The sequence below is a fragment of the Marmota monax genome, unplaced genomic scaffold (genome assembly GCF_021218885.2).
Source record: "Marmota monax isolate L192 unplaced genomic scaffold, Marmota_monax_Labrador192_F-V1.1 WCK01_AAM20220418_F8-fsc00022, whole genome shotgun sequence".
NCBI classification, from domain to species: Eukaryota; Metazoa; Chordata; class Mammalia; order Rodentia; family Sciuridae; genus Marmota; species Marmota monax.
In genome coordinates this window covers 4485072-4511199 of record NW_026695215.1, presented here as the reverse complement: position 1 = coordinate 4511199, position 26128 = coordinate 4485072, and the positions used below count along the sequence as shown (strand labels likewise).

At 39.4% G+C, this 26128-nt stretch overlaps 1 protein-coding gene across 3 annotated transcripts in view; it reads right to left on the bottom strand.

Moving 5' to 3' along the window:
* The window catches only part of Gmps (guanine monophosphate synthase), a 47923-nt gene extending 21838 nt beyond the window's left edge, over positions 1–26085 (bottom strand). For all 3 annotated transcript variants that reach the window (XR_009225615.1, XR_009225616.1, XM_046431660.2), the window contains exons 1-9: positions 25912–26085; positions 17686–17867; positions 15019–15133; positions 8912–9009; positions 6954–7057; positions 4195–4388; positions 3780–3945; positions 821–972; positions 196–369 (exon numbers count right to left, since the gene is read on the bottom strand). Coding sequence is in view for 1 of the 3 variants with exons in the window: in XM_046431660.2 (XP_046287616.1) it covers positions 196–369; positions 821–972; positions 3780–3945; positions 4195–4388; positions 6954–7057; positions 8912–9009; positions 15019–15133; positions 17686–17867; positions 25912–25938 (1212 nt within the window). In the remaining 2 variants the exon portion in view is untranslated. The remainder of the gene's footprint in view (positions 1–195; positions 370–820; positions 973–3779; positions 3946–4194; positions 4389–6953; positions 7058–8911; positions 9010–15018; positions 15134–17685; positions 17868–25911) is intronic.
* Positions 26086–26128: the final 43 nt, after the last annotated feature.

Genomic DNA, 26128 nt, shown 5'->3' with positions numbered 1-26128 from the left:
TCAGGCAGAATTCAGGTCAACTGCTGAGTATGAGGTTTCTTGGGGGGGGGGGGGGGGGGGCAAAAATGTTCTAAAATCAGATTGTGGTGATGATTGTTGTACAACCCTGTGAGAACTAGGAGGGAAGAAGGACGGGGAAGAGGCAGAGAAGGTATCGTCGGCATCACTGTAAGTCAAGAATCCTCTCAACCTTACCTCTTCTCTCAACTTTCTGATGAGCTCTGTGTCATTGTGATGGGTTTTGATGAGCTCAGCTTTGCCACTGGCAACAAGGGATGCACTTTCAATTAGATCAGGTCGTAAAGTACCTTGGGCAAGGAAAACCTCCTCTGGCTTCAGATTCATCTCTCCAATTACCTCATTGGCAATCTATAACCAACAAGAGTGAAACAGCCTTACAGGTGAATCTTCTTAAAAAGACAGCAACATTTTATACTTAAGCTGAATGATTCAGTCTTTTGCCATACCAACCAGGATATTAAATTCACCAGCGTTTAAGAACATATGCTTCATCATTCAAAAAGTAGGTGAACTTCAGGAGCTTGAAATCTAGCTAGAGATACCCAATAAATTAAAATCCAGTATCACCTGAAAACATCTATTTTTAAATTTTAAACAATAACCTGGCAACATACATGTTTTTAAACATCAGTTTCTAATAATTTGTAAAAACAATATGTAAAAGTCTCAGCCACAGAAATAGACATCTAAAATTAGCAATTTTTTAATCCGACACAATGACAAAAAAACAAAACACCAAAAAACTAGAATACCAAGATCCACATAAAAAATAGCCCAGGGACACAAAAAAGAAAGGTACCTTAACAAAAGTGTCACCAATGATTTTTCTTTTCTCCTCAGGACTTGTAGTCATATTTAATGTTTTGCTAATTCTTTTTCGAGGGGTCCTGTCTTCATCTGATATTGGTAAAGTAGTTGTTCCATTGTAGAAGGAATGAGCAGCATTAATCACTGAGGGAGGGGAGATAAGTGTTTTAACCAAGAGACTAAAAATTATAAGTAACAAGTTAAACAACAGAAAACCTAGGTGGCTCCTCTGATCTCCCCTAAACTTGCCTATTTGTTCAAGAACTTTCAAGCCGGGGCTGGAGTTGTGGCTCAATGGCACAGCGTGTGCCTTGAATGTGTGAGGCCCTAGGTTCAATCCTCAGCACCATATAAAAATAAATAAAGGTATTGTGCCCATCTACAACTACAAAAATATTTTAAAAAAGAACTATCAAGCCAGCCAGGCACAGTAGTGACCACTTGTAATTCCAGCAGCTCAGGAAGCTGAGGCAGGAGGGTTACCAGTTGGGAGGCCAGATGAGGCAACTTAGCAAGACCCTGTCTCTAAATAAAAAAATAAAAAGGGCTGGGGATATACCTCAGTGGTAAAGCACCCCTGGGTTCAATCCCTAGTACCAGAAAGAAGAGAATAAAGGGGGAGGGCACAGCTCCATAGCAGGAGTAAAAACAGAAGCAGGCCACACAGGCCTCACCAATGAATCTGTGGGTCTTTCCCTTTCCTTGGTCCCTTACCCAAGCAAAAACACCTCCAAACTCCTGTTTACCAGCATTCCAGCTGTGGGACAGAGGATGTGCCAGGAGGCAATCAGTCTTCAGCATACATATTTTTACTTAAACCTCTTCACAGTACTACACCCAGTACACCAAGCCAGAGAAAAAAATTCAGTCTTCCAACAGGGAAGGAAAGCAACACTTTGTTCCTATATTCAGGAAAATGATGTACTTCTCATATTTTCAACGAACTACTACTTAGGCTCATCCAGAGACCTGTGTCCCAAAGGAGCCCAAGGCTTCCAACTCCTGAGCTCTCCCCAAAGTCAATAGTGCTGAGAGCCATAGCCAAGTCAGAATGATGCATTGCCAGAACTCGAGTGGTTGAGAGGTGAAGCCAGCAAGCCATTGAGATAATGATGGTTATGTTAAGCTGTGTATTCAATTGTATATTAGACCCCTGCTGTCCGCCTCAGCCTGCTACTTTGGAGTTCTTGCGGATTCCTAGAGAGCTCCCATTGGTTGGGGAAGTGCCAGAGGAGGGATTTTCCGGTTGGTGTGTGGTGTGTCCCAGGAGAAGGCTGCGTGCTGGAGTTCCTGCTTGAGTGGCTCGCGGATTTTTGCCCAGCCAGACTGCGGCACAATAGCACTGACCTGCTTGCTTTTGTTGTAGGCTTTCCCCCATCTCCTCCCCCAGGACTCTGAATTCCTCATACTACTACACTGACCACCAAGGACAGGTTTGTGTGGGTTATTAAAACTTCTACAATTTGAAGACCCCCTTCAAGAAAGAGAATAATAAATAAGATACCTTAAATATCACAAGTCACACTAGAAAGACTAACAAGAGCTTGGATGCACACAGAAATAATTAGAAATCATATATATACCACTAAATCCAAACTAAATATATCTCCAGCTCAATGTTTTCTTAGCCTGATCCCAAAAGGCCTATAGCCAGCCATGCCTGTACCACCCACCAGAGAATAAATTTGAATGGACAGAGATAATAAAGTCAACCAAATACAAATTACTAAAATATTTGCCAATTTCGCAAAAACATGGTCCTGTGAAGATGCTGCTGGGGTCCTCCCCAGGATTTTGCAAGAGGGCTGACTAGTCGGGGCCTCTCAAGCTTAACTCCTTTCACTTAGCTGAGGAAATCCAGCAAGGCCTGTTTTCTACAGTCCAACAAATCCTCTGTCTGCTATACCTGTTCCTTATCTTGCAACACTTGTACTTGCTTTATGTGTGCACTGCTATTTTAGTGAATTTCGAAAAGATAGAATTATGAAAAACCTTTTTTGAAGAGTTTTTAAAAGAAAAAATTATTAAGTAGACTGTGTCTACTTCATACTTACCTACAAGTCTTCATTTTACACTCAACCTTTTGCCTTCAATTCTAATTAATTAAACAATATTTACAATTTGTATTATTAAACTACTGAACTCATTTCACTGTAACCATCAATAATACCTTTGAGTATAAATGATATCCACAAATGTCAATATCACTAAGGACTAGAAGTCTGCTGGTGGTTACGATTGCCCTTTAAAAGTATGAGAGATTGTGGATTTTTTTTAAATATCTTTTTAGTTGTAGATGGACACAATACCTTTATTTTATTTGTTTATTTGTATGTGGTGCTGGGGATCGAACCCAGTCTTCACGCATGCTAGGCAAGCACTTACCACTGAGCCACAACCCCGGCCCTTTTTTTTTCTTTTTAAATGAGGTCTTCCTATGTTTGCCCAAGCTGGATCCAAACTCCTGGGATCAAGTGATCCTCCTACCTCAGCCTCCTAAGTAGCTCACACTACAGGTGCATACCACAGTGCCCGGATGACTACAGACCTAAATCCTTCTTCTCTGTACAAGCCTTCCTGTTTGCAAAATAATCTGTGTATTTGTACCTGTTGTAAGAGGGCTTGGGCATTCTCATGCAAGAATAACAATACAAAATCATTTGGGGAAATATAATTTAAGAGGGAGCATGACTAGAGAACAGAATGACAGCTACAAAATGGTTAACTTACCCATTTAGCATAACTAGTAGAAATCATCACTTCTGAAAATTTATACAGGGAACACTCTTGAACCAGAGGTAATTATAAAATAGAAATACGAAACATTTTCAACTTCGAGCTTATGGGAAAACTACAACTGGTTAAGGCAATGTGCTCCGTTAAGCCACAAAGCTTGGTCCCATTAAACAAATCCCGACAGGTAAATTCACTTTTCTTTGGCCCACTAATACCTTTGACCTGAATCCCAAGCTTTTTGAGGGCTTCCTCCACAGACTGGCTTTCTCGTTTCCTCATGAAGCCATTATCAATGTGCACAGCAATGACTTGATCTTGGTTCAACGCACGATTCAGCAAAGCTGTACAAACCGTTGAGTCTACACCACCACTGAGTAAAACCTACAAAGGAAAATAAAGGGGGAAAAAATCAAACTGAGCAAAATAAACAGAAAGGAAATAAACACCATCCCTTCCCCAGATCCTCCCTAGAAGCACAGTTTGTATTAAAGATATTAACAAACAAGTGCTGATGAGCAATGCAGCACACCCGACTCACCCAGTCAACACCCAAGGCTGTTAAGAAATCCAGCTATGGATTCCAACATCACCCACATAACCATGTAGCGTTGTCAGATGATAACTGCTTACCAAGACTTTTGATGTGCCAACTTGCTCTTTGATCTCCCGAATGCATTCACGTTCTCTGTTCTGCACAGTGAAGGTCCCACTGCACCCAGCAATATCATAAAGGAAATTCTTCAATATTACTTTCCCATTTTCTGTAAGGCCAACTTCAGGATGAAACTGTGCTCCGTATAATTTTTTAGACTCATTTGCTATACCTTTATAGAAAAAATAATCACAATTTTTTTTTCAGGTTGCAAAGACTCAACCAATACCCATAATTCATCCTCAAAAATCTCTCTAAAAATGTTTAAACTAATGTACTTTACTGGACCTTTATAGTTACATGGAAAGACAAAACACAAAACAAAATGACATTGCCACAATCTTTAAGGTTTCTTTTCTTTAATATAACAATGAATAAGCTATAGTACATTGCAATGAGTCTTCAAGAGTACACTGAGTTTCACAGTACTGTCACTTCTCCACCAATACTTTATTTTTTTAATGTTTTTTAGTTGTAGTTGGATACAATACTTTTCCTTCAACCATCTATTTTTATGAGGTGCTGAGGATCGAATCCAAGGCCTCACACACACTAGGTGAGCGCTCTACCACTAAGCCACAACCCCAGCCCCTCCACCAATAATTTAATTGTCATGCAGTTAATGCAATAACTTAATTTTGGTTCTTCGTCCCATATGGCTTTCACATAAATGTGCAATGGCCAATTTCTTATATAAATGGAATCTCACAATTAGCATTTCAGAACACTTTAAGTGTTTCTCTTGGATGCCATTCCAGTGTCAGTCCTTCCCCCACTCTTCCCCTCATTGTACTGTCCCCTCATTGTACTGTCACCTTGAAATTAGATCAAGTCTTTCCTTTGTTCAAAGCCTCACCTAACTAAAAAGAGTGGAAGACTACAATGGGTCAAAAGTCCTGTGCAGTGGACCACAATTACCTAATCTCTACCTTGAACCACTTCCTCCACGTTACTGTGCTCTATGTTGTCTTCCTTTTTTTTTTTCCTCCTTGCAGGGGGAGTCAGGGGGTACCAGAGATTGAACTCAGGGTCACTTGACCACTGAGCCTCATCCCCAGCCCTATTTTGTATTTTATTTAGAGACAGGGTCTCACTGAGTTGCTTGGCACCTCGCTTTTGCTGAAGCTGGCTTTGAACTTGTGATCCTCCTACCTCAGCCTCCTGAGCTGCTGGGATTACAGGTGTGTACAACCTCACCTGGCTGCTCTATATTGTGTTAAATGTGGTCCCATCCCAGGGCCTCTCAACTACTATTTCTTCCTTCATCAGATATCAAGAGTGGTCACTTCATCTTCTTCAGGTCCATTCTGTCTTATAAGAATACCTTCTCTGAACATCCTAGATAAAACAGTCATGTGCAAGCCAGGGGTGGTGGCACATGCTTGGAATCCCAGCTACTTAGGAGGCTGAGGCAGGAGGATCTCAATTTCTTAGTGCTTCAGCAAAAGTGAGGCACTAAGCAACTCAGTGAAACCCTGTCTCTAAATAAAATACAAAAAATAGGGCTGGGGATGTGGCTCAGTGGTTGAGTGTCCTTGCATTCAATCCCCCCACCCCCATTAAAAAAAAACAGTACCATTCCTAATCACCTTCTGCAACACCCCCCCACCTGTTTTTGATGTTCACACTATCTAACAGCTCACCTATTCTGCACTGTGTTGTCTACCCTCCCCACTCCCCAGGTTTCTGCCCATTTTGTTCATTCCTGATCCTTGACACCTAGAATGTGCCTGACACAAAATAGGTAGTCAAATCTGTTAAATGAATAAAAACACTGAGCCCACCCTCCACTGTACAGCTTTTACATGAAGAGGACAACTGTTCCTGATCACTCCTCTGCTAAAGTATGAGTTCTTCGAGTGAGTGCAGGCAGATTACTCGACTCAGTTCATCCATGACAAATCATTTCTAAACTTATCAATTAGGTTTGGCAACTCAAACAAAAAGAGCTTTATTGGGCTGGGACTGGGGCCTAGTGTAGAGCACCTGCCTAGCACATGGGGTCCTCAGCACCACATAAATAAATAAAATAAAGCTACCATGTCTGTCTACAACTAAAACTACACATATATATAATAAAAAAGAGCTTTATTGACAAAGGCATTTTTTTCTTTTACTGATTTCCAAGGATATCAGTGATTATATAACAATTTTTAAGTAAGCAAGTCCAAACTCTGAACTGCCAAAATCCCTCTTCCTCAAAAAAAGTCGAGCATAAAAATAGTTTCTAGAAAGGACAAGACACTGAATTAAAGTATGAAGACTTGAGGGACATATAGGGTTCCTGGGTTTTATTAAAGCCCATTAATAACATAAAAACCACCCTTATATGGACACCCCCAAATCTAGGATACACGCTGGATTTGACCCACAGGTCACAGCTGGCCAATCCTGGTTGAGAAAAAAGTCTTTGAATGCTTTGGTATTTTGTAAAAATCCATTTAAAAGGCATTAAAAACAAGCAACTGTGAAAACAGCATGGAAAGAGGAGAGGCAATGTTTCCTGAGTTATGCAGTACAGTGATCTATAGTTGAAAAGCTTCTACTAGGACAACCTTTGTCAAAGTGTTTTAAAGTAAGCTAGATAATTCTTCCAATATTAAATTCCCTACTAATTAACAGTTTATCTTGCCACATCTGCAATATCTTTAAAAAATAAGATCAAAGAGGACAACACACAGAAACATATGCATACTCTGCAGATATGTAGATGAGATCTACAAATGTAAATTTCTACCTGCTACAATGTTCCCAGAACGTGCCACAACCTTAAATCCATCAGCTACTTTGTCAACACTATCTCCATGAGTAAGCAGAACAATTTCTTCCTTTTGAAGGCCCCTAAACATAAAAAAGTAAAACATCACGAATCTCAATTATAAGTGATTAACAGACTCTTTTGCTTTAGAAATGACATGCGTGGATCAAGAAAATAGATGTAAGTATATATACAGTGCAACACAGTTGGAATTCAAATTTATTACATATAAGGCAAATAGAGTATATCAAATCTTAACAAAAAACTAAAAAGGAAATCCATAAAAACTGAGAATATGTGAAGTGGTAGTTTAACCACACACAAAATAATTTCTGGAGTCTATGAAACAAAAATTTCGATATTACAACACAAATGGGTTTAACTTAAGAGAAATATTTCAAAGACCTTCATGCTTCATTCAGCAGCATGGTAGTCGTACCAAGAATGACAGTACTAACACTGATACTTCTATCCTACAGCTGTATGTAAATACAAATATATGTGTATTGTCAGTTTAAAAAAAACATAACTATTGTAATCCCATAATCTAAATGTTCAGCTTAAGAGTAAGGAGATTAAAAAAATTAGAGTTAGGTAAAAACTATAATCTGTCATTTTAATTAGAAATTATATATACTGATAATTTTCTCTTTCTAAAAGAAAACATACCGCGTCACTCCATTCATTGAAAAGTCCTACAAACAGTAACAAACTTGTAGCAACATGGACCTCCAGTGCCAAGTGAATCAGGGACAATTAAGGGGGGAGGAGCTACTATAGATAAAGAGACTTACATAACATTATACACATATAATGTGTAGATTTTCTCTGGACCCTGAGTTAGTCAGACCAATATGAAAAGATACTGCTTACATTACAGGAAAATTTGAATGAGAACTTGGTATTAAATAATGGTAGGGAATAGCACATGAACCAGAAAGACAGGAAAAAAGATCTCTTAATTTATGTATAAAACTTCTTGTGCAGGCACAAAGTGCAGAAAATCCAAAAAGAAAAGGAGAGACTAAAATATAAGTGTCTGGTCTTTTAAAAAAACAATGAAAATTCAAGCCAATCAATGATTTGAGGAAACTTGTAAGCAGCTCATTCACTTTTGGATGGGTGGGGCTGGGGAGAGAAAGGTGGGTTGAACCCAAGACCCTGCGCATGTCAAGCACACACTCCCCTCACCAACAAGCTGCATCAGCAGCCATCATTCATCAAGTTTTAAATAGATTAGAACTACCAGCAATCTTATTACCTAGCAACAAAACCAAACGCATTCATCACATTAAAAAGACTGTACCCAGGCCACAGTTCTGCCTCCACATAAAGAAGGTGAAGGAGGAATAAAGAGTCCGCAAATTGAATGGCTTGTTAAGAATCAAGAAACAAAGGAGTGCATGCCTGGGGCAGTGGCATATGCCTGTAATCCCAGCAGCTCAGGAGGCTAAGGCAGGAGGATCATGAGTTCAAGGTACTAAGCAACTCAGCAAGGCCTTGTCTATAAATAAAATATAAGAGAGGGCTGGGGATTTGGCTCAGTGGTTAAACACCCCTGGGTTCAATCCCAGGTACCAAAAAAATTAGGGAAAAAAATAAAAGGTGTGCAGAAGGAGGTATGTGCCACCATACAGTAGACACAGGACAGTTTAAGTCATGACTCACTTGCCACATGTGGCACACTAACATATAAGATCCACAAATGCTGGAATCACATGACAAGGTGCTAAACCACACAGGGGCCTTGAGGGCACTTCCTAAATATTCTTCTTAGTCCTAACTAGCATCCGGCTAGCCTGTGCTGCCTTGACATGCACCTGGGAGGCACACACAGCAAGCTTAGGGGCCGAAGAGGATGAATTACAGAGTCTCCAATTTTGAACAATAATATCAACTTTTTAGTTAATCTACAACCTTTATTCTTCTAAAAATACCTGAACAATGAGCATGTATTGTCCACACTGATGTTGAAGACTCCATCTTCTCTAACACTTTTTTTGTGCACCGTACCTCCAAATACCTTATTCATCATCTATTCAAAGAGAAAATTAATTGATGTTAATATGAAAAGAAAAACACTCATTGTTATGCTGATTTAATCATTTATATTCTGTTTTCCAGATTATTGTTATATTTGTATCCCCAAAATACAGGGAGTTTGATAAATGTAGATAACTTTATATTTTACATATAATTATATAGTCATTAAAAAGCATGATTATAACAAAATTAGATTAGAAATTTGACCTGAGGTTAATTTCTGTTAAACACTGGAAGACTTTCTACTTAATATACTTTAATTAATTCATCTTTTAAAAATAGTAATTTTGGTATTTAAATCACTTTAATTTAAAAAGTGACTGAAACTCGGTGTGGTGGCTCACATCTATAATCCCAGCGGCTTGGGAGGCTGAGGCAAGAGGATCACAAGTTCAAAGCCAGCCTCAGCAATGGCGAGGTGCTAAGCAACTCAGTGAGACCCTGTCTCTAACTAAAACCCAAAATAGGGCTAGGGATGTGGCTCAGTGGTTGAGTGCCCTTAGTTCAATCCCTGGTTCTTAAAAAAATAAAAATAAAAAAAGTTACTTTGAGCTGAGAAGAAAAGCAGAAATCACAAATTTAGACAAGTGTAAATTCCTCCAAGCTTTTAATTCTTTGGCACCAAAGGAGCCGTCTTAAAGTTACAGGAACTGTACTGCAGATGGGGTCAGCAAGAAAATCCAGCCTTTCAATCAGCAATCTGTTCAAATCCCATACACCTACAGACTTCTTAATTCAAATGATTTCTTCATTCCACCCTTCCTTATGTTCACCTTCTTTAATTTTTTTTTTTTGTATTGGGGATTTAATCCAGAGGTGCTTCACTACTGAGCCACATCTCCAGCCTTTTTTATTTTGAGACAGGATCTCAATAAGTTGCTTAGGGCCTTGCCAAATTGCTGAGGCTTGAATTCAAGATCCTCAGCCTGCCTCAGCCTCCCAAATTGCTGGGATTACAGTGTGCACCACCATGGTAGGCATTCTTTTTATTTTTCCCATATAACCCGAACCCTCCACCCACACTAAACACACGTAAGATTGTGCAAACCTCAAATCTGCACTGCCAGACTCGCTTCAACTCAGTCTGCCTTCTGCACAGCAGAAGCCTAAGATGGTGGCCTGCCACGAGCCACAGATACCTGCCCTGCAAGGTGAGAAAGGCAAAACACAGGCTGACCAGCCCCCCACAAAGAAGCAGGCAGAGAGCTAAGGAAACACTCATTCCTAAAACTCAGAGAGGAGTATTCTTCAAAACCCTTAGCGAATGCTGCCACCTCTATAATCTCTCCTAGGGATTCACACTAAATCTGACCACAATAAAGCTTCAGATTACATCTAGCAGTAAAGGAACACACTTTGTCTAACCTGGGATTTTTCAAACTAAAAACTCAGACATATAAAACTTTCTACAACAGATTGGTTAACATGCAATTTAGGAAACACTGGTGGTGCCTTTGGGGTTTCTATTTTGTCTCTGGGGAGCAGACATAGAGTCTCTCTACTTCCTGGGTGCTACTTCTAGAGCTGCTTTCCTCCACCACACCCTTCTGCCATCATGTGCTGTCCCACCTAAGACCCAGAGCAATGGAATTGACTGACCCTGGACTGAACTCTGAAACCAAGAGTCAAACAAATAAAGGCATGCTGCCCATATATATAACTACAAAAAAATTTTTAAAAAGGCAGTTCAGAGAAATGAGTAAAAGTCACAAATAAGCCTTTACAGTAAAGAGGCGGCATGAGTGGCAAATAAACACACTAATAAGGAGAAAGAACATCCGGACTACAGTATCTTCCCTAAATGTGCAATACAAAAAAAACTAAGCTCTGGTCATGCCAAGGGTTGACAGGGATACAGACAGAAGATATTTTTATATACTACTGTAAAAAATGCAAAATTAGAAGATGACCAGGAACACAACTCTGTCCCATATGTTGAGATGTAGAAATAATTTGTATTATATTCAAATGAATTCAGTGAAAATGAATGACTTACAATTAAATGTATTAAAATGAATAAACCTCAAAACTGAAGCTAAAAATACAGGCAGTATGATTTCATGTATATAAAGGTCAATGAACAAAACTAAACATATTAGAGATATAAACATGAATATGGCTATACAGGAAGAGAATGGGGGCTGAGGTTGTAGTTCAGTGGTGGAACACTTGCCTCACAAGTGTGAGACACTGGGTTCAAACCTTAGCACCACATAAAAATAAACAAAATAAAAGCCAGGCATGGTGGTGCACCCCTGTAATCCCAGCAGCTAAAGAGGCTGAGGCAGCAGCAATGCCAAGGTGCTAAGCAACTCGTGAGACTCTGTCTCTAAATATTTAAATACAAAATAGGGCTGGGGATGTAGCTCAGTGATCGAGTGGCCCTGAGTTCAATCCCCAATACCAAAGAGAGAGAGAAAGAGAGAGAGAGAGAGAGAGAGAGAGAGAGAGAGAGAGAGAGGAGAGAGGAGAGAGGAGAGAGAAGAGAGAAGAGAGAAGAGAGACAGAATGGGTAAATTTCTGCCCAAAAGCCTAATTCCATTATCATACTATGGAAGTTCAGATAATCATAAAAGACAACATTTTTTACACATTCAACATCAGCAGGCCTGGCTTCTCTCACCATGACAGAAAAATCTGGTCTTGTAATTATACAGAAAACTGATGTAACGGGGAAGTACTAAGCCACTGTCTCTTACATTAAGGGATCCAATGATCTACACAGATTTCATAACAAGCAGATTTTTTTTAAAAAGTCTCATGAATGCCCCCCTTATATAATGTTATAACCCTCCCAACATTCCAGCAGCCATTCCACTTTAATTATCAAGTTGTATTACATAGTTAAAGTGGACCACTTGGGACCCGAGATCAATACATCACAAGCTGGGTGGGACAAAGGCATACAAAAGAAAACAGCCAATTTCCAATATTCAACTTAATCAGGATGCGAACTCTTCTAAGACTACAGATGGACTTTTCAGAGAACATTAAATTAGAAAAAAAAAAAATAGCGGGTACACAGTGGCACATAGGAATGAGACATAAGGATGGCAAGCTCAAGGCAGCCCCTGTTGCAATCTATTTTTAAAAAAGGGCTGGGCACCCCTAGATTGATTTCCCCCATATTACCACCAAAAACAAGGCAGAGGATACTAAATATTTACTATAATATATTTATTGGCTAGAAGATGATTCAGCAATTTGGCGAGGCCCTAAGCAACTCAGTGAGACCCTGTCTTTAAATAAAATATAAAAAAAGGCTTAGTGGTTAAACACTCCTGGGATCAATCCCTGGTAAAAATAAAAATATGGACTGGGGTTGTGGCTCAGCAGTAGAGCACTTGCCTAGCATATGTGAGGCCCTGAATTCGATCCTCAGCTCACCGCGTAATAAATAAATAAAATGTATTGTGTTCAACTAAATCTAAAAAATAAATACTGCTTCTGACATTTTGAAAAAGGCAAAACATGTAACTGTAACATGTCAATTAATAATAAATTACTTACAGACTAGTTTAGTTTCCTACCTAACTCAATTTTCAGATGATCTAATCAAGTAAGATACACTGTTAAAAATTCTTTTAACTAGATAACCATTTTTCTTATAATCACCAGTAATAACTTTTTGTAAAATTATCAATTTATATTCCTAGCCTCTTTGTAAATAAATCTTGATCAAAATCATCTCTGTTAAGTGAGAATCTCGCATGTTACTGACTCATTATTATTTTTCTATCATCCTAACCAATGACATTGAACTTACCTGGTAAACATATACTGTATAAACTTAAAGCAAGCTATATAAAGGCTCAAATCTAGAACACTTATATCACCAAATGCTGGCAAAAATGTGGCACAGAACTCTCATTTTAAAAAATGAAGTGCCTGTTACAAGGACTGGTATGTGAAAAATGTTGCAAAACTTCAAAGATCATGACTTATGAATCAGAGAATTTGTAGGGAAAACAAGCTCTACAAATGAGAACATCATGCCAACACATTTAAGGATGGTTCAACCCTATTCCACATGAGAGGACTCATAGCAGAGAGAAATTATACCAATGTAAAAAAAATGTGACAAAGTCTCCAACAGCTTTTTACACCTTACTCAACACCCGAGAATTCATACTGGTGAAAGATGGTACAAACGGAAAAAATGTCACAAAGCTTTACGCCACTGCTGAAACATTACTAAACACCAGAGAATTCACAGTGCATAGAACCCTAAGAATATAAAAAAATTTCTTCAAGTCTATATCCAAATTCCACGTTATTGTTTCCTTTACTGAGAAGCTTTTTAGTTTGAATCCATCCCATTTAATAATTCTTTTTTTTTTAGAGAGAGAAAGAATTTTAATATTTACTTTTTAGTTATCGGCGGACACAACATCTTTGTATGTGGTGCCGAGGATCAAACCTGGGCCGCACGCATGCCAGGCAAGTGCGCTACCGCTTGAGCCACATCCTAGCCCCATTTAATAATTCTTGATTTTATTTCTTGTACTTAAGGAGTCTGATAAAGGAAGTCAGGCCCAAACCAACATGATGAAGATTTGGGCCTACTTTTTTCTTCTATTAGGAGCAGGGCCTCTAGTCTAATGCCTAGGTCCTTGGTATACTCTGAGTTGAGTTTTGTGCATGGTGAGAGATAAGGGTTTAATTTAGTTTTGTTGCATAAGGATTTCCAGTTTTCCCATCACCGTTTGTTGAAGACGCTATCTTTTCTCCAATGTGTGTTTTCAGTACCTTTGTCTCTTTGTCTTCAATTTTGTACCATTGGTCTACAAGTCTATTTTGGTGCCAATACCATGCTGTTTTGTTACTATAGCTCTGTAGTATAGTTTAGGGTCTGGTATTGTGATGCCTTCTGCTTCACTTTTCTTGCTGAGGATTGCTCTGGCTATCCTGGGTCTCTTATTTTTCCAAATGAATTTCATGATTGCTTTTTCTGTTTCTATGAGGAATGTCATTGGGATTTTAATTGGAATTTCATTAAATCTGTATAGCGCTTTTGGTAGCATGGCCATTTTGATAATATTAATTCCTCCTATCCAAGAACACGGGAGATCATTCCATTTTCTGCAGTCTTAATTTCAAACTTTCTTCAACCTCCAAAACCTCATACATGTAAGTAAATGTAGTAAGGCATTTGTCCAAAATATATGCCTTAGACAACAGCAAAATATTTACCACAAAGACAAAACCTTGAAACTTAATTAAAAAAAAGTCCTTTCAAGACCTCACATTTTGATGTATATGAGAATTATTAACAGAAAGAAGGCATTTAAATATAGAAATTGGTTAACTGCTTTTAACTTTTGCTTAAAATTCATTAGATATCACTAGATAATGTGTTAGAAATAATGCTCACAAATTTCATTGTATACTGCAGACAGTTCATCTCTGAATGAATATAAAAAAAAAAAAAAAAAAAATCAAAGACTATTAAGTATCTTTACTTTTGAAAATTGGAGGAAACCTAATTCTTACAGTTCATTATATCAGAGGAAGACTTGTCCTGATAATTTTTAACTTGTGTTTTTGGAGATTTTATAGATTTTTAATTTTAATTTTTGTACAGAGGATTGAACTCAGGAGTGCTTAAACACTGACATCCCCAGTCCTTTTTTAAAAGAAGTTTGAGACATGTCCTACCTAATTTGCTTAGGGCCTCAGTGAATTTCTGATGCTGCCTTTGAAACCACAATTATCATGTGTCAGCCTCCCAAGTCACTGCAATAATAGGCACCTGCCATCATCATACACAGCTAACTATAAGATTTTACCATATTCACATTATTATGCTATATAATATATTATATATATATTCACACACAAAAAAGGTAGTTACTTTTCTGTAGATTCCCTATAAGGTCCATTCTATCACACTAGTATAGCAATTCATACACAGCAGTAATATGCAACCCAACTAAATAGAAATATGAATCATGAAAAGAATAAAATATAAGTGGACATCATAGCAAATTTATAGATGTACCTGCATGCCATAGCAAATCCCAAGAACAGGCTTGCCAATGGTGAATATTGCCGGGTCAAACCAGGGAGCATCTTCTGCATACACAGAATTAGGTCCTCCAGAGATGATAATGGCACTGCAGATTTAAGGAAGAGTCAGTGGATACTCCAGTAGAAACAATTTCTTTATATTCTCAGCAATTTCCCCTGAGATCCAGGAGAGGGCACTAATATCAATTTTGCCCCATTTTCTAGGCTCTCAGAATTTAGGCCAGTATTATAATTGGGCTACATACAACTTGTAGAGCATCCTCTGGGTTTTACTTAGCAGAGGAACTTTGTGAATAAAGAAGAGGTACAAACTCAGGTTATGTTCCTCACTTGGACACTGATCTTATTTTTATTTGGCCCTCAACGTTCACTCAAAAAAATTAAATCATTTTAATAATAGGAGTATCACTTAAATATTCATATTTCTTTATTTTTTTTTTAGAGAAAAAAAAAAATTCTGACAACACCAGGCCCCACTCCTCCAAGCTACAAGAGTGTAGTCACAGCAGCTTTGTTCCTTCAGACTGTACTGTGAAGGTTTGCCATACTTGGTGACTCACAACCAAGGCATACACGCGCCCTGTATGAAACTGAAAGTACCAATGGGTTTGCAGATAAATCCAATTCATCTAATTCAGTTTCAATTAAATTAATTCATCCAATTCATCTAAAAAAGACAAACTGCAAGATCTAACCAAAAGTCTACATAAACCTGGGTTAAAATTTACCCTTTACCTAGAGGCTGCCAGCCGTGTAAAGACATGAAATATACTGCTAAGCTTCTAATAATTCAAAATAACATAAAAAAGCAACTCAGTGGGCTGGGGTTGTGGCTCAGTGGCACAGCGCTTGCCTCACATGAGGCACTAGGTTCAATCCTCAGCACCACATAAAAATAAACAAACAAAATAAAGATATTGTGTCCAAGTATAACTAATTTTTTTAAATCAACTCCACAAGCTAGGGCATGCAAATATATATTAAAAAACAATATTCTTTGGGAGCTCAAAAATCACCCTCTTAACTCCGTAGGTAACATGAGATATAGTATTCCATGTTTCCTGTAAAAGAGAGGTGCAAGACAACCTACTCAAATAATAAATGTGAAGGGGTGTAGCATTAGCCCTACATGTAGATCTGTAACCTAGATCCTTAAAAATATAGAAGCTTAAATTCTATAAAACATTTTTAACATTCAATAATATCAGTAAGTTACTTTTAGTTTTGTAAAGGATAACCACCACCCTGGGACCACCCATGATCCTTCATTAACCTACTGAACAACTCAAGGAGATAAGATTCTTAGTACAATTAAAAATATGATGGCCTAAAGCCAGGATAAAACTTAAGCAGTACTTAAACCAATTATGAACCGTCTTATCTCAATAAATCTTGAGAAGATCTTTCCGAGTTCTCAATTCCTACTCTATTTTGAAACTAACTTGCAATTATAAGGCACAAGCCACAAGTCATTATAAATACCAATGCTATGTATTAGGCAGACCAAGATCTTTAAAACAATTAGAATGTCTCTCATGCCACAAACTAACATTTATTGTTCAAAGGGGTAGTCAGAGAGCAATGCCAGCAGGAGGATGACAGTGACCTGAAAGGCAAGGTGCTGTAGCTCCTCTCCCGTTGCAGAGAGCAGCGCTGGGTAGCTGCACCTAGCAACTGTTAGGAAGAACGCTTAAGAGTTTGGTGATCAAGCATTTGGGTCTCCATATTTTAAAACCTTTGTAGTCTGAGTTAATTTAACAGGGTATTTTTCTGTGTTTGACAGAATGTTTCTGATTTCTCAATTCTTACTGGTAAATCAAAGACAACAAAGTTAGATGAATTCAAGGATTCCTTCTTGCCCTACAACACATTTCAGAGAGAGTCATCTTTAATCTGTATCCTAAAACTAGAACAGAGTTAAGTTTAAGCCTGCCTTTTTGATTTCCAATTCATTCTACTTCAGAAACCAAAAATCTCACAGGATAGCATATACATATCTGTGAGGTCTTTAAAAATTCTTTGAACCATTTTTCACTTGAACAAATTAATTTTTTTAAGGAAAATAAAACACATTTGGGGGGCTGGGGATGTGGCTCAAGTGGTAGCGTGCTCGCCTAGCATGCGTGCAGCCCGGGTTCGATCCTCAGCACCACATACAAAGAAAGATGTTGTGTCTGCTGAGAACTAAAAAATAAATATTAAAATTCTCTCTCTCTCTCTCTCTTAAAAAAAAAAACACATTTGGGGAGAAGCACAGCATCTCCAATATTAGATTTAAGGAGAGTTACGGGCAAGAACTGCAGCCGCCTGCTTCTGGAAGACTCTTAACCAAGAAAGGTAAGCATGCCATAAGAAAAGGCACAGCACTCGCCAAAGTGAGGCACTGAAGGAAGGAACCACATATAAACCAAATGCTGCCTGACCACAAGGGTACAAGATGTTGCAATTGGCCCTTATATTAGACAAAGATCTAAAATTTTTTTCTTTGCTTTTACCCCAAATCAAAGTCATGGGAAATTTCTTGTAAAACCACTCTGCATGGTTTTCATTAAAAAATTCAGTGTCCAAGCAAACTAATAACAAAATATTCCATCCTACAAAGTCAAACCCCTCTTAAAAACATCAATGAAAAGTCTACCGGAATCCTTGTTCCTTTATGGCAAAGGCTGGTGTTTCCAAGGGGAATATTTCAGACTGCACGAAGAGTTCCCGCACTCTCCTGTCTATGACTTTCCCATACTGAGCACCGGCGTCCAAGATGACAACAGCTCCTTCGTAGTGGTGGCAGCCATCCTTGAGGTCTCCTCCAGCATTCTCCAGCTGCAAACATTGACACAAACATCTGAATTATGAAAATCACAGCTACTTAAGAAAAAGGGGGTGGGGTGGACAATATCAGCTCCAAAAAAACACTAAACTGATATCTTAGGACAATGAATTGCCAATTTAATTTTTCTTTTCTCTTTTTTTTTTTTTTCAGGACAAGATACTTTATTTATTTATTTTATGCAGTGCTGAGGATCAAACCCAGCGACTCACACATGCTAGACCAGCACTCTGCCATCAAGCTACAACCCCAGCCCATCTTTTAAAGGGAAGATTTGAATACATATCCATGTTATTGGCATCCAAACCAAATATGAAGACCAATGGAACAGAAGACACAGAGACAAACCCATGTAGTTATAGTCATCTGATACTCAACATAAGTATCAGATGCCAATAACATGTTGGAGAATAGACAGCCTTTTTAACAAATGGTGCTAGAAAAACTGGATATCCATATTTAGAAGAATGAAAATAAATCCATCTCTCTCACCCTACAGAAAATTCAACTCAAAGTGTTATCAAAGACCTAGGAATTAGACCAGAAACTGCAAGTTTCTGAATAAAACATAGGGTCAACACTCCAATACATTGGCACAAGCACTGATTTCCTTAGCAAGACATTTAAAGCTCAAGAAATAAAATCAAGAATCAATAAGTGGGACAATATCAAATTTAAAAGGTTCTGCACAGCAAAGGAAAGAGCATGAAGAGAAAACCTAAAGAAGAGAAAAATCTTTGCCAGGTACTCCTCTGAGAGGGAATTAATATCCACCATATATGCAGAACCCAAACTTTTAACACCATAAATAAATAGCCCAATCAATAAATGGACAAAATAACTAAACAGATATTTCTCAAAAGAAGAAATACAATGGCCAACAAATATATGCAAAAAATGTTCAACAACTCTAACAACCAGGGAAATACAAATCCAAATTGCATGGAAATTTCATCTCACTCCAGTCAGAATGGCAATAATACAAATAATAATAATAATAATAAATGGTGGCAAGGACATGGGGGAAAAGGTACACTCATACAGTGCTGGTGAACTACAAATTAGTACGACAACTCTGGAAAGCAATATGGAAATGCTACAAAGGACTAAGAATGGAGCCAGGCACAATGGCACACTCCTATAATCCCAGAGGCTCGGGAGGCTGAGGCAGGAAGATCACAAGTTCAAAGCCAGCCTCAGCACCACTGTGTTCAATCCCTGGTTCAAAAACAAAAGCTAGGAGCAGTGGCTCCAGAGGCTGAGGCAGGAGGATGGCAAGTTCAAAGCCAGTTTCAGCAATGGTGAGGCGCTAAGCAACTCAAGTGAGACCTAAATAAAATACAAAACGGGGCAGGGGATGTGGCTCAGTGGTTAAGTGCCCCTGAGTTCAATCCCTGATACCAAGAAAAAGAAAACAAAAGACTTAAGAATGGAATCATGGTAGTGTGACCCACCTATCCTATTTATCCTATTATCCTATCCAAAAGAACTAAAATTGCCATACTATGGTGATATAGGAACATCAATTTTTGTTTGTTTCAGTACCAGGGACACTTAACCATTAAGCCATATACCCAGCCCTTTCTATGTTTTATTTTGAGACAGTGTCTCACTAAATTGCTGAAGCTGGCCTCAACTTGTAATCTTCCTAACTCATCCTACCTAGTCTCTGGGATTACAGTTGTACACCACCACACCTGCACAGAACATCAATTTTTATAGCAGCACAATTCACAATAGCTGAATTATGGCTTCAACCCAGATGCCCATCAAGAGATGAAAGAATTAAGAAACTGTGAAACTGTGGTATAAATACACAATAAAGTTTTAGTCCATCATAAAGAATGAAATCACGGCATTTGCCAGTAAATGAATGGAAATAGAGAATACTATGCTAAGTGAAATAAGCCAGACTGGAAAAAAATCAAGGGTCATATGTTTTCTGGTTACAAGGGGAAGCTAGAGCAAAATAAGGGTAGGGAGGGTTGGCATGTAGTTCAGTGGTAAAGCACCCCTGGGAGGGAGGGAGGGAGGGAGGGAAGGAAGGAAGGAAGGAAGGAAGGAAGGAGAGAAAAGCAAATATTAACTTGCTTGCACAAAATAAGTAATAAATAAATCACAGAACAAAAAAAGTTCCACTATTATTAATAAGATCAAAACAATGACGTATCTGCCAGTATTTCTGTTCATTTAAAATTTCCTAAATTAAGGGCTGCGCATCTAAAATTTGTTCAAAACAGGATGTCAGAAACCTTAAGTCCTAGCTGGGCGTGGTGACCAGAGACTCAGGAGGCTGAGGCAGGAGGATCAGGAGTTCAAAGCCAGTCTCAGCAAAAGCAAGGCACTAAGCAATTCAATGACACTCTGTCTCTAACATACAAAACAGAGCTGGGGATATAGCTCAGTGGTTGAGTGTCCCCGAGTTCAATCCCCAGTGGCAAAAAGAAAAAAAAAAAAAAGAAAGAAAGAAAGAAACCTTAAGTCCTAGATTCAGTTCATAATGAGACTAAAAAGAACTCCTGAGATTAGTTCTCCACATTTCAGATGAGGTGAAGATGATTTAAATTACATGGCACACTGTGAGGTTTTATTTATTTATTTTTTTAAAGTTGTAGTTGGACACAGTACCTTTATTTATTTATTTTTATGTGGTGCTGAGGATCGAACCCAGGGCCTCACGCTTGCCAGGCAAGTGCCCTACCACGGAGCTACAACTCTAGCCCCAAAATGTTTAATATCTTTAGCAATAAGGGAAATGTAAATCAAACCTCCACTGAGATTTCATCTCACTTCAGTCTGAATGGCAAAAATCCAGAATACAAATAATAACTGCAGGTAAAGATGAGAGGGGAAAGGCACACTTAGTCACTGCTGGTGGACCCTGAATTAGTACAACCACTATGGAAATCAGTACGCGGTTCCTCAAAAGACTAGGAATGGAACCACCAGATGACCCAGCCCTGCCACTCCTCAGTATTTATCACAAAAAAATGTAAAGTAAGCAGAGTGCAGTGGCACACACCTCCAATTCTATACTCAGGAGGCTGAGACAGGAAGATTCCAAATTTGAGGCCAGCCTAGGCAATTTAGAAAGACTGTCTCTCAAAATAAAATGAAAAGAGCTGAGGATGTAACTGGGTGAGTACCTCTGGGTACAATCCCCCATATCAAAAAAAAAAAAAAAAAAAGGAAAAAAATCCATTTATTATTAAAAAAAAAAAAAGAATTTTAAAATCAGCATACTATGTTTAATGCAGCATGATCCACAATAGCCAAGTCATGGAACCAGCCTAGGTGACTGTCCACAGATGAATGAACAAAGGAAATGAAGTATATGCACACAATGAAGTTTTATTCAGTCAAAAATAATGAAATGTGGCATTTGCAGGAAAGTGGACAGAACTTGAGAGCATTGTGTTAAGCAAAATAGGCCAAACTCAGAAAGTTAAGAATTGTATGTTTTCTCTCAAATGTAGAAGCTAGAGAAAAAAATGTATGAAAGGCGGGGGGAGAATCTCATGAAAACAGAAGGGAGGCCCATAGAGGAAGAGGACCGGGGAAGTGTGAGGAAAGGGCAAGGGGAGGCAGCTCGGCATAAAACCAATCAAATATGTGTGTATGAATATGTCACAACGAATCCCACTATCATGTTTAATTATATAACACACCAATAAAACTGATTTTAAAAAACAAGTAATTTATGACCTCAATTTTCAAGAATTTTATAATAGCCTTGTTATTAGCACAATTATTAATTCAAAAAATAATCCTAACATATATACATTAGGTTTGAACTTTAGCCAAATTGTAAATACACTTTACTAGAAATCAGAGCCAGACTCAGAACAGCAAGTGGTCCACAGTGAAGTGACTGCACAGACCAGATCACCCAGGACTGTCCAGTGTATCTCACAACTTAACATTTGTCTGAGATCTTCCATTTTTAACAACATATTATCATGTAAAATTGCATTAAGGCAGGATGAGAGGAGCTTGCTGGACTTTCACTCTACATTTCCACCTCCTGCCACTGCCTTAGCTCTCTTTAACTTCTGGTTCAGTCTGAGAGCCAGACAGACAACACAGCTCTTTCTGTATACAATACAGCACACTTGGACACTGGCATTACACTAGGGGTAGCTAGCTACCCGACCTCAGATGAGAATGGACACATATGAGAATTTGCAGTGCCAACAAGACAGTGGGTCCACCTGCCAATTGTGGCAGAGCCATTCCACAGCTTGCAGATGCACAAACCCTCTAGGCCATCATATTCTGGGTGGAGTGGAAAAGGTCAGATTTTGAGAAATACAGATAGGAAAGATGCTGAAGGCTCCTGTGCATTGTACAGAAGAGAGTAAACGAAGCACTCTTGCAACAGGTGTTTTGCCATTTACTGAATTGCCTAAAGCCACAATTATTTATTTTGTTTGATAACATTTTATTTTGCAGCGATATTTATCAATTATTTCCACACTTCTTTTTATGCTTGTGTCTCCATTTAGGCACTAAGAGTATATAGTCATGCTGCTACAACCACTCTCTTCCTAGTACATTATTTTACTGAATAATCTTGAGTATAAAGACTTAACAACAAAAAAGTATCACCTGGATCCTCAAAAACATAAACCTGAAGCCATGGCAAGGGTCCAACAAGAAAAACAACTGTTAAGGTACTACTATAGCAAAGCTATATTTATTAAATCACTGTGATTTTGAATACAAAAAAAAGTCTTTATTCCACAACAAGCACAAAAAAATAAAATTCTACCTAACCTGTCGTTAAATATATGCAAGATTTAAAACTCTATGAAAAAAATCCTTTCTTGATTCAGAATTATGTATTAACCCCGAGGGCTTCACTCATTTTAAGCATCTATATAGAGTTTAGATAGAGTCAAAAAAACAAACAAAAAAAAACAAAATTTAAGTACCATAAGAGTTTATTTTGCACAACAAATAATCATTCCTTACTTCAAATAGTATCCTCCAGATTATACTTCAGTTTATCTTCAAAATAAGTATAGGACAAGTCTATATATAAAAAACATGCCAGGAGCTGTGGCAGATGCCTGTAATCTCAGGTTGAGGGAGGAGGATGGCAAGTTCAAAACCAACCTCAGCAAAAGCAAGGCACTAAGCAACTCAGGAAGACCCTGTCTCTAAATAACATACAAAACAGGGCTGGGGATGTGGCTCAGGGGTCTTCGTTCCCCAGTACCCCACCAAAAAAATAAAAAGAGCTGGGGATTTAACACAGTGGCAAAGTGTCTAAGTTCAATCCCTTATTCCAAAAATAAATAAATAAAAATAAAATAAAACCCCCAAATTCTATAATTTTATAAAAATAAAACCTAAAATTCTTGGGTTGGGGATGTAGCTCATTGGAAAGGAACATGACTACCACATACAAAGCCCTTCTTGTTCAATCCCAGCACTACACACACACAAATTTTCTTAAAAAGACAATTATTTTTCCTAAGTGACAAGTTGGCCTACTCTAAAAGTAATGTCATCTGAGGTTCCTGGAAAACTTTCAAATTCTTTCAAATCTAAGAACATACTACAATAAAAACCATTCTTTTTGCAATATACTTACAGAACAAAACAAGAAGGTAAAAAAATCCATCTTTGAACTTTGAAATTTTTTTCACATAACACATTATTATAAAAGGTGATAACTGGGCTGTTATGGCTCAGTGGCAGAGCACTTGCCATGCACTTGTGAGGCACTGGGTTCAATTCTCAGCACCACATAAAAATAAACAAACAAAATAAAAATATTTTTTAAAAGGTGATAATTGTTTAATTCCCAATACATCCCAGATAAAAAATCCAGGTTATAGTTCCATTAAATTTAAAACCTTAGTTTTGAAAGTTTCAACTTTAAAGTTAACATTATTAGGGCTGGGGATATAGCTCAGCGGTAGTAGAGTGTTTGCCTAGCATGCATAAGGTCCTGGGTTCAATCTCCAGCAAAGAAGAAAAAACAAAAATTCACACTGTTAGATACCATTGAAGAGTCTATATTACCCAATCAATAGATAACACCTTTAATCCAAGCCTCATACACCCAGACATAACATCTCAGGGAAGGTACCACCCTACTCCAATCAAGAGCCTTCAGCTTAGACAAGGGGACAAACAGCAGGAAACTAGACAAGTCATACAAACAAGCCCACTGATAATGCTGTCTTCTTTATATACAACCTTGCCATAGTGAGAAAAAGTATTTCGAGAAACGCTGTTTATGCTTGTGTTGATATGAAATGAGATCTTTAGCTTAATAACATTACATCAGTTCCTTAACTAAACAAACTAGTCTGCCTTGAGGTTAACCAAGTAGCTTGGAAGAGAAAAGAAAAGAAAAAAAAAGCTAGATTCTAATCCCAGCTATGACATACAGGTCCTTCCTTCCCAGCTCTAAAATGCTATGTACAAAACCAAAGAAAATATCCTAATTATTTTACAGCATTTAGGTCACTCCCTAGTCTGTACTGTACAAAAATGCCATTTTAGAAAACTCTGATAAATGTACCAGAAATAGAAATCAAATCCGGCCCTTTCCCAATTTTTAATTTATAAACTAGGATGTGCATATAATATACAGAAGCATAATTAATGTCCCTTTTTTAAGCCAGAATTAAGTTCCTCAGTATTTTACTGGTATTTTACTCTCATGGGACAGTGGTTCAGTGGTAGGCTCTGGAAAAGTGACTCCTACTCAGACTTCCAGGTGGGTCTCTTAGAAAATCTTACTTCAATTATTTACTGTGCATATTTCCCTATATTTAACATATCTTTACTTTAAATACTTAAAATCAGGCATCAAGGATTCTCCCTCGCCCTTAGTACATAAAAATTATAGATTTGATTAAATATGTTAATTCCCCAATTGCTCCTCTTGAAAATGCTTCCAACTTGATTCACATTCAATTTTCAAAATACTTTTGTAAAATGGTTCATTACACTATAAAGATATCGAGGGCCTTGAAATAAAACTTAGTTCACCTTGGGCTCAAACCCATCAAACTGATCAAGATTCTCTTTAAAATTCCCGGTCAAGTCAAAACAAAAGAAGGGGGCCTATCTTAACGTCAGTCTTCCTCTTCTCGGACGCACTAGGTAATTTTCAAAGCATGAAAATTAGGTCTGAGTCCTTCTAATGCTAACAGTTGATTCATCTGTGAGCCTAAAGATGGATCTTTCCGCGAGTTGTAACGATCAAAATTAGGGCAAGTGGAGAGAGCTGCACTCGGGTTCACATCAGCTTCTGAGGTATGAAACTAAAGGGTTGAGCGTCTCATCCGGCTTTAGGATCAGAGGAAGAGCTCCAGCCAGCCTGCGCATCACCAGTACCTCATGACCGGTCTCGTCCGTTCAGCAAACAGGTCGTGACCAGGTACCGAGCGCCCGTCCTCTCACAGCGACCTGCTGCCAGGACTGGACACCGCAGCCCGCTCGGCCAGGTCACGTCCATCGAAGCCAGCCTTCCACGCACCCCAGCGACCTTGACCCACGTGCTTCCGAAAGCCTGGCCACACCGTGCACCGCGCACACCTTGCCCCGGGAAGGCGCACCTCGCACCCGGGCCAAACGCCTCGAGGCGGGGCTGGGCCGACTCCGGGCCACTGAGCCCCACGCCGCGCGAGAGGTGGCGGCAGGCCCGCAGCGGGCAGGAGGCCGGTGCCCGAGCAGGGCGCGCGGACGGGGCGGCCCCTGCTCACCTGCCAGCGCGCGGGCCGCGGAGAGGGGCGCAGCGGCCGAGGGCGGCAGGCGGCGGGTGGCGGAGGAGGCCGGCCCGAGGCGGCAACCCCGCCGGGCTCGGGCTCCGAGGGCCCCCGCCGGCGGGGCTCGCCCGCCCAGACGCGCAGGCGGAACCAACAAAGCGCCGCCGCTCCCGGCGCAGGCTAGCGGCGGGCGGGCCGGGGGGCTGCCCTGAGCCAGGCCCGGCGCGGGAGGTGAGAGGCCGCCGAGGCTCGGGGTCGGGCCCCGCGCCGCAGCGGGCGGGAAGCGATGAGCGCGCCCGAAGCTGACCTTGGAGTCTCCGTTGCACAGAGCCATCGGGGCCGCAGCGGCAGGCGCACGAGACGCGCTGTGAGCTGCCGGAGGAGCGGACGCCGCGGAACGAGGCCGAGCGCAAGGCCTGGAGGCGGAGAGTGTCGGGCCTGATCCGCGCGCGAGCCCAGCGCCGCGGGAGAGCAGCGCCGCCGCGCGCCGCACTCGCTTCCGCCCGAGCACGGGGAGGAGCCGG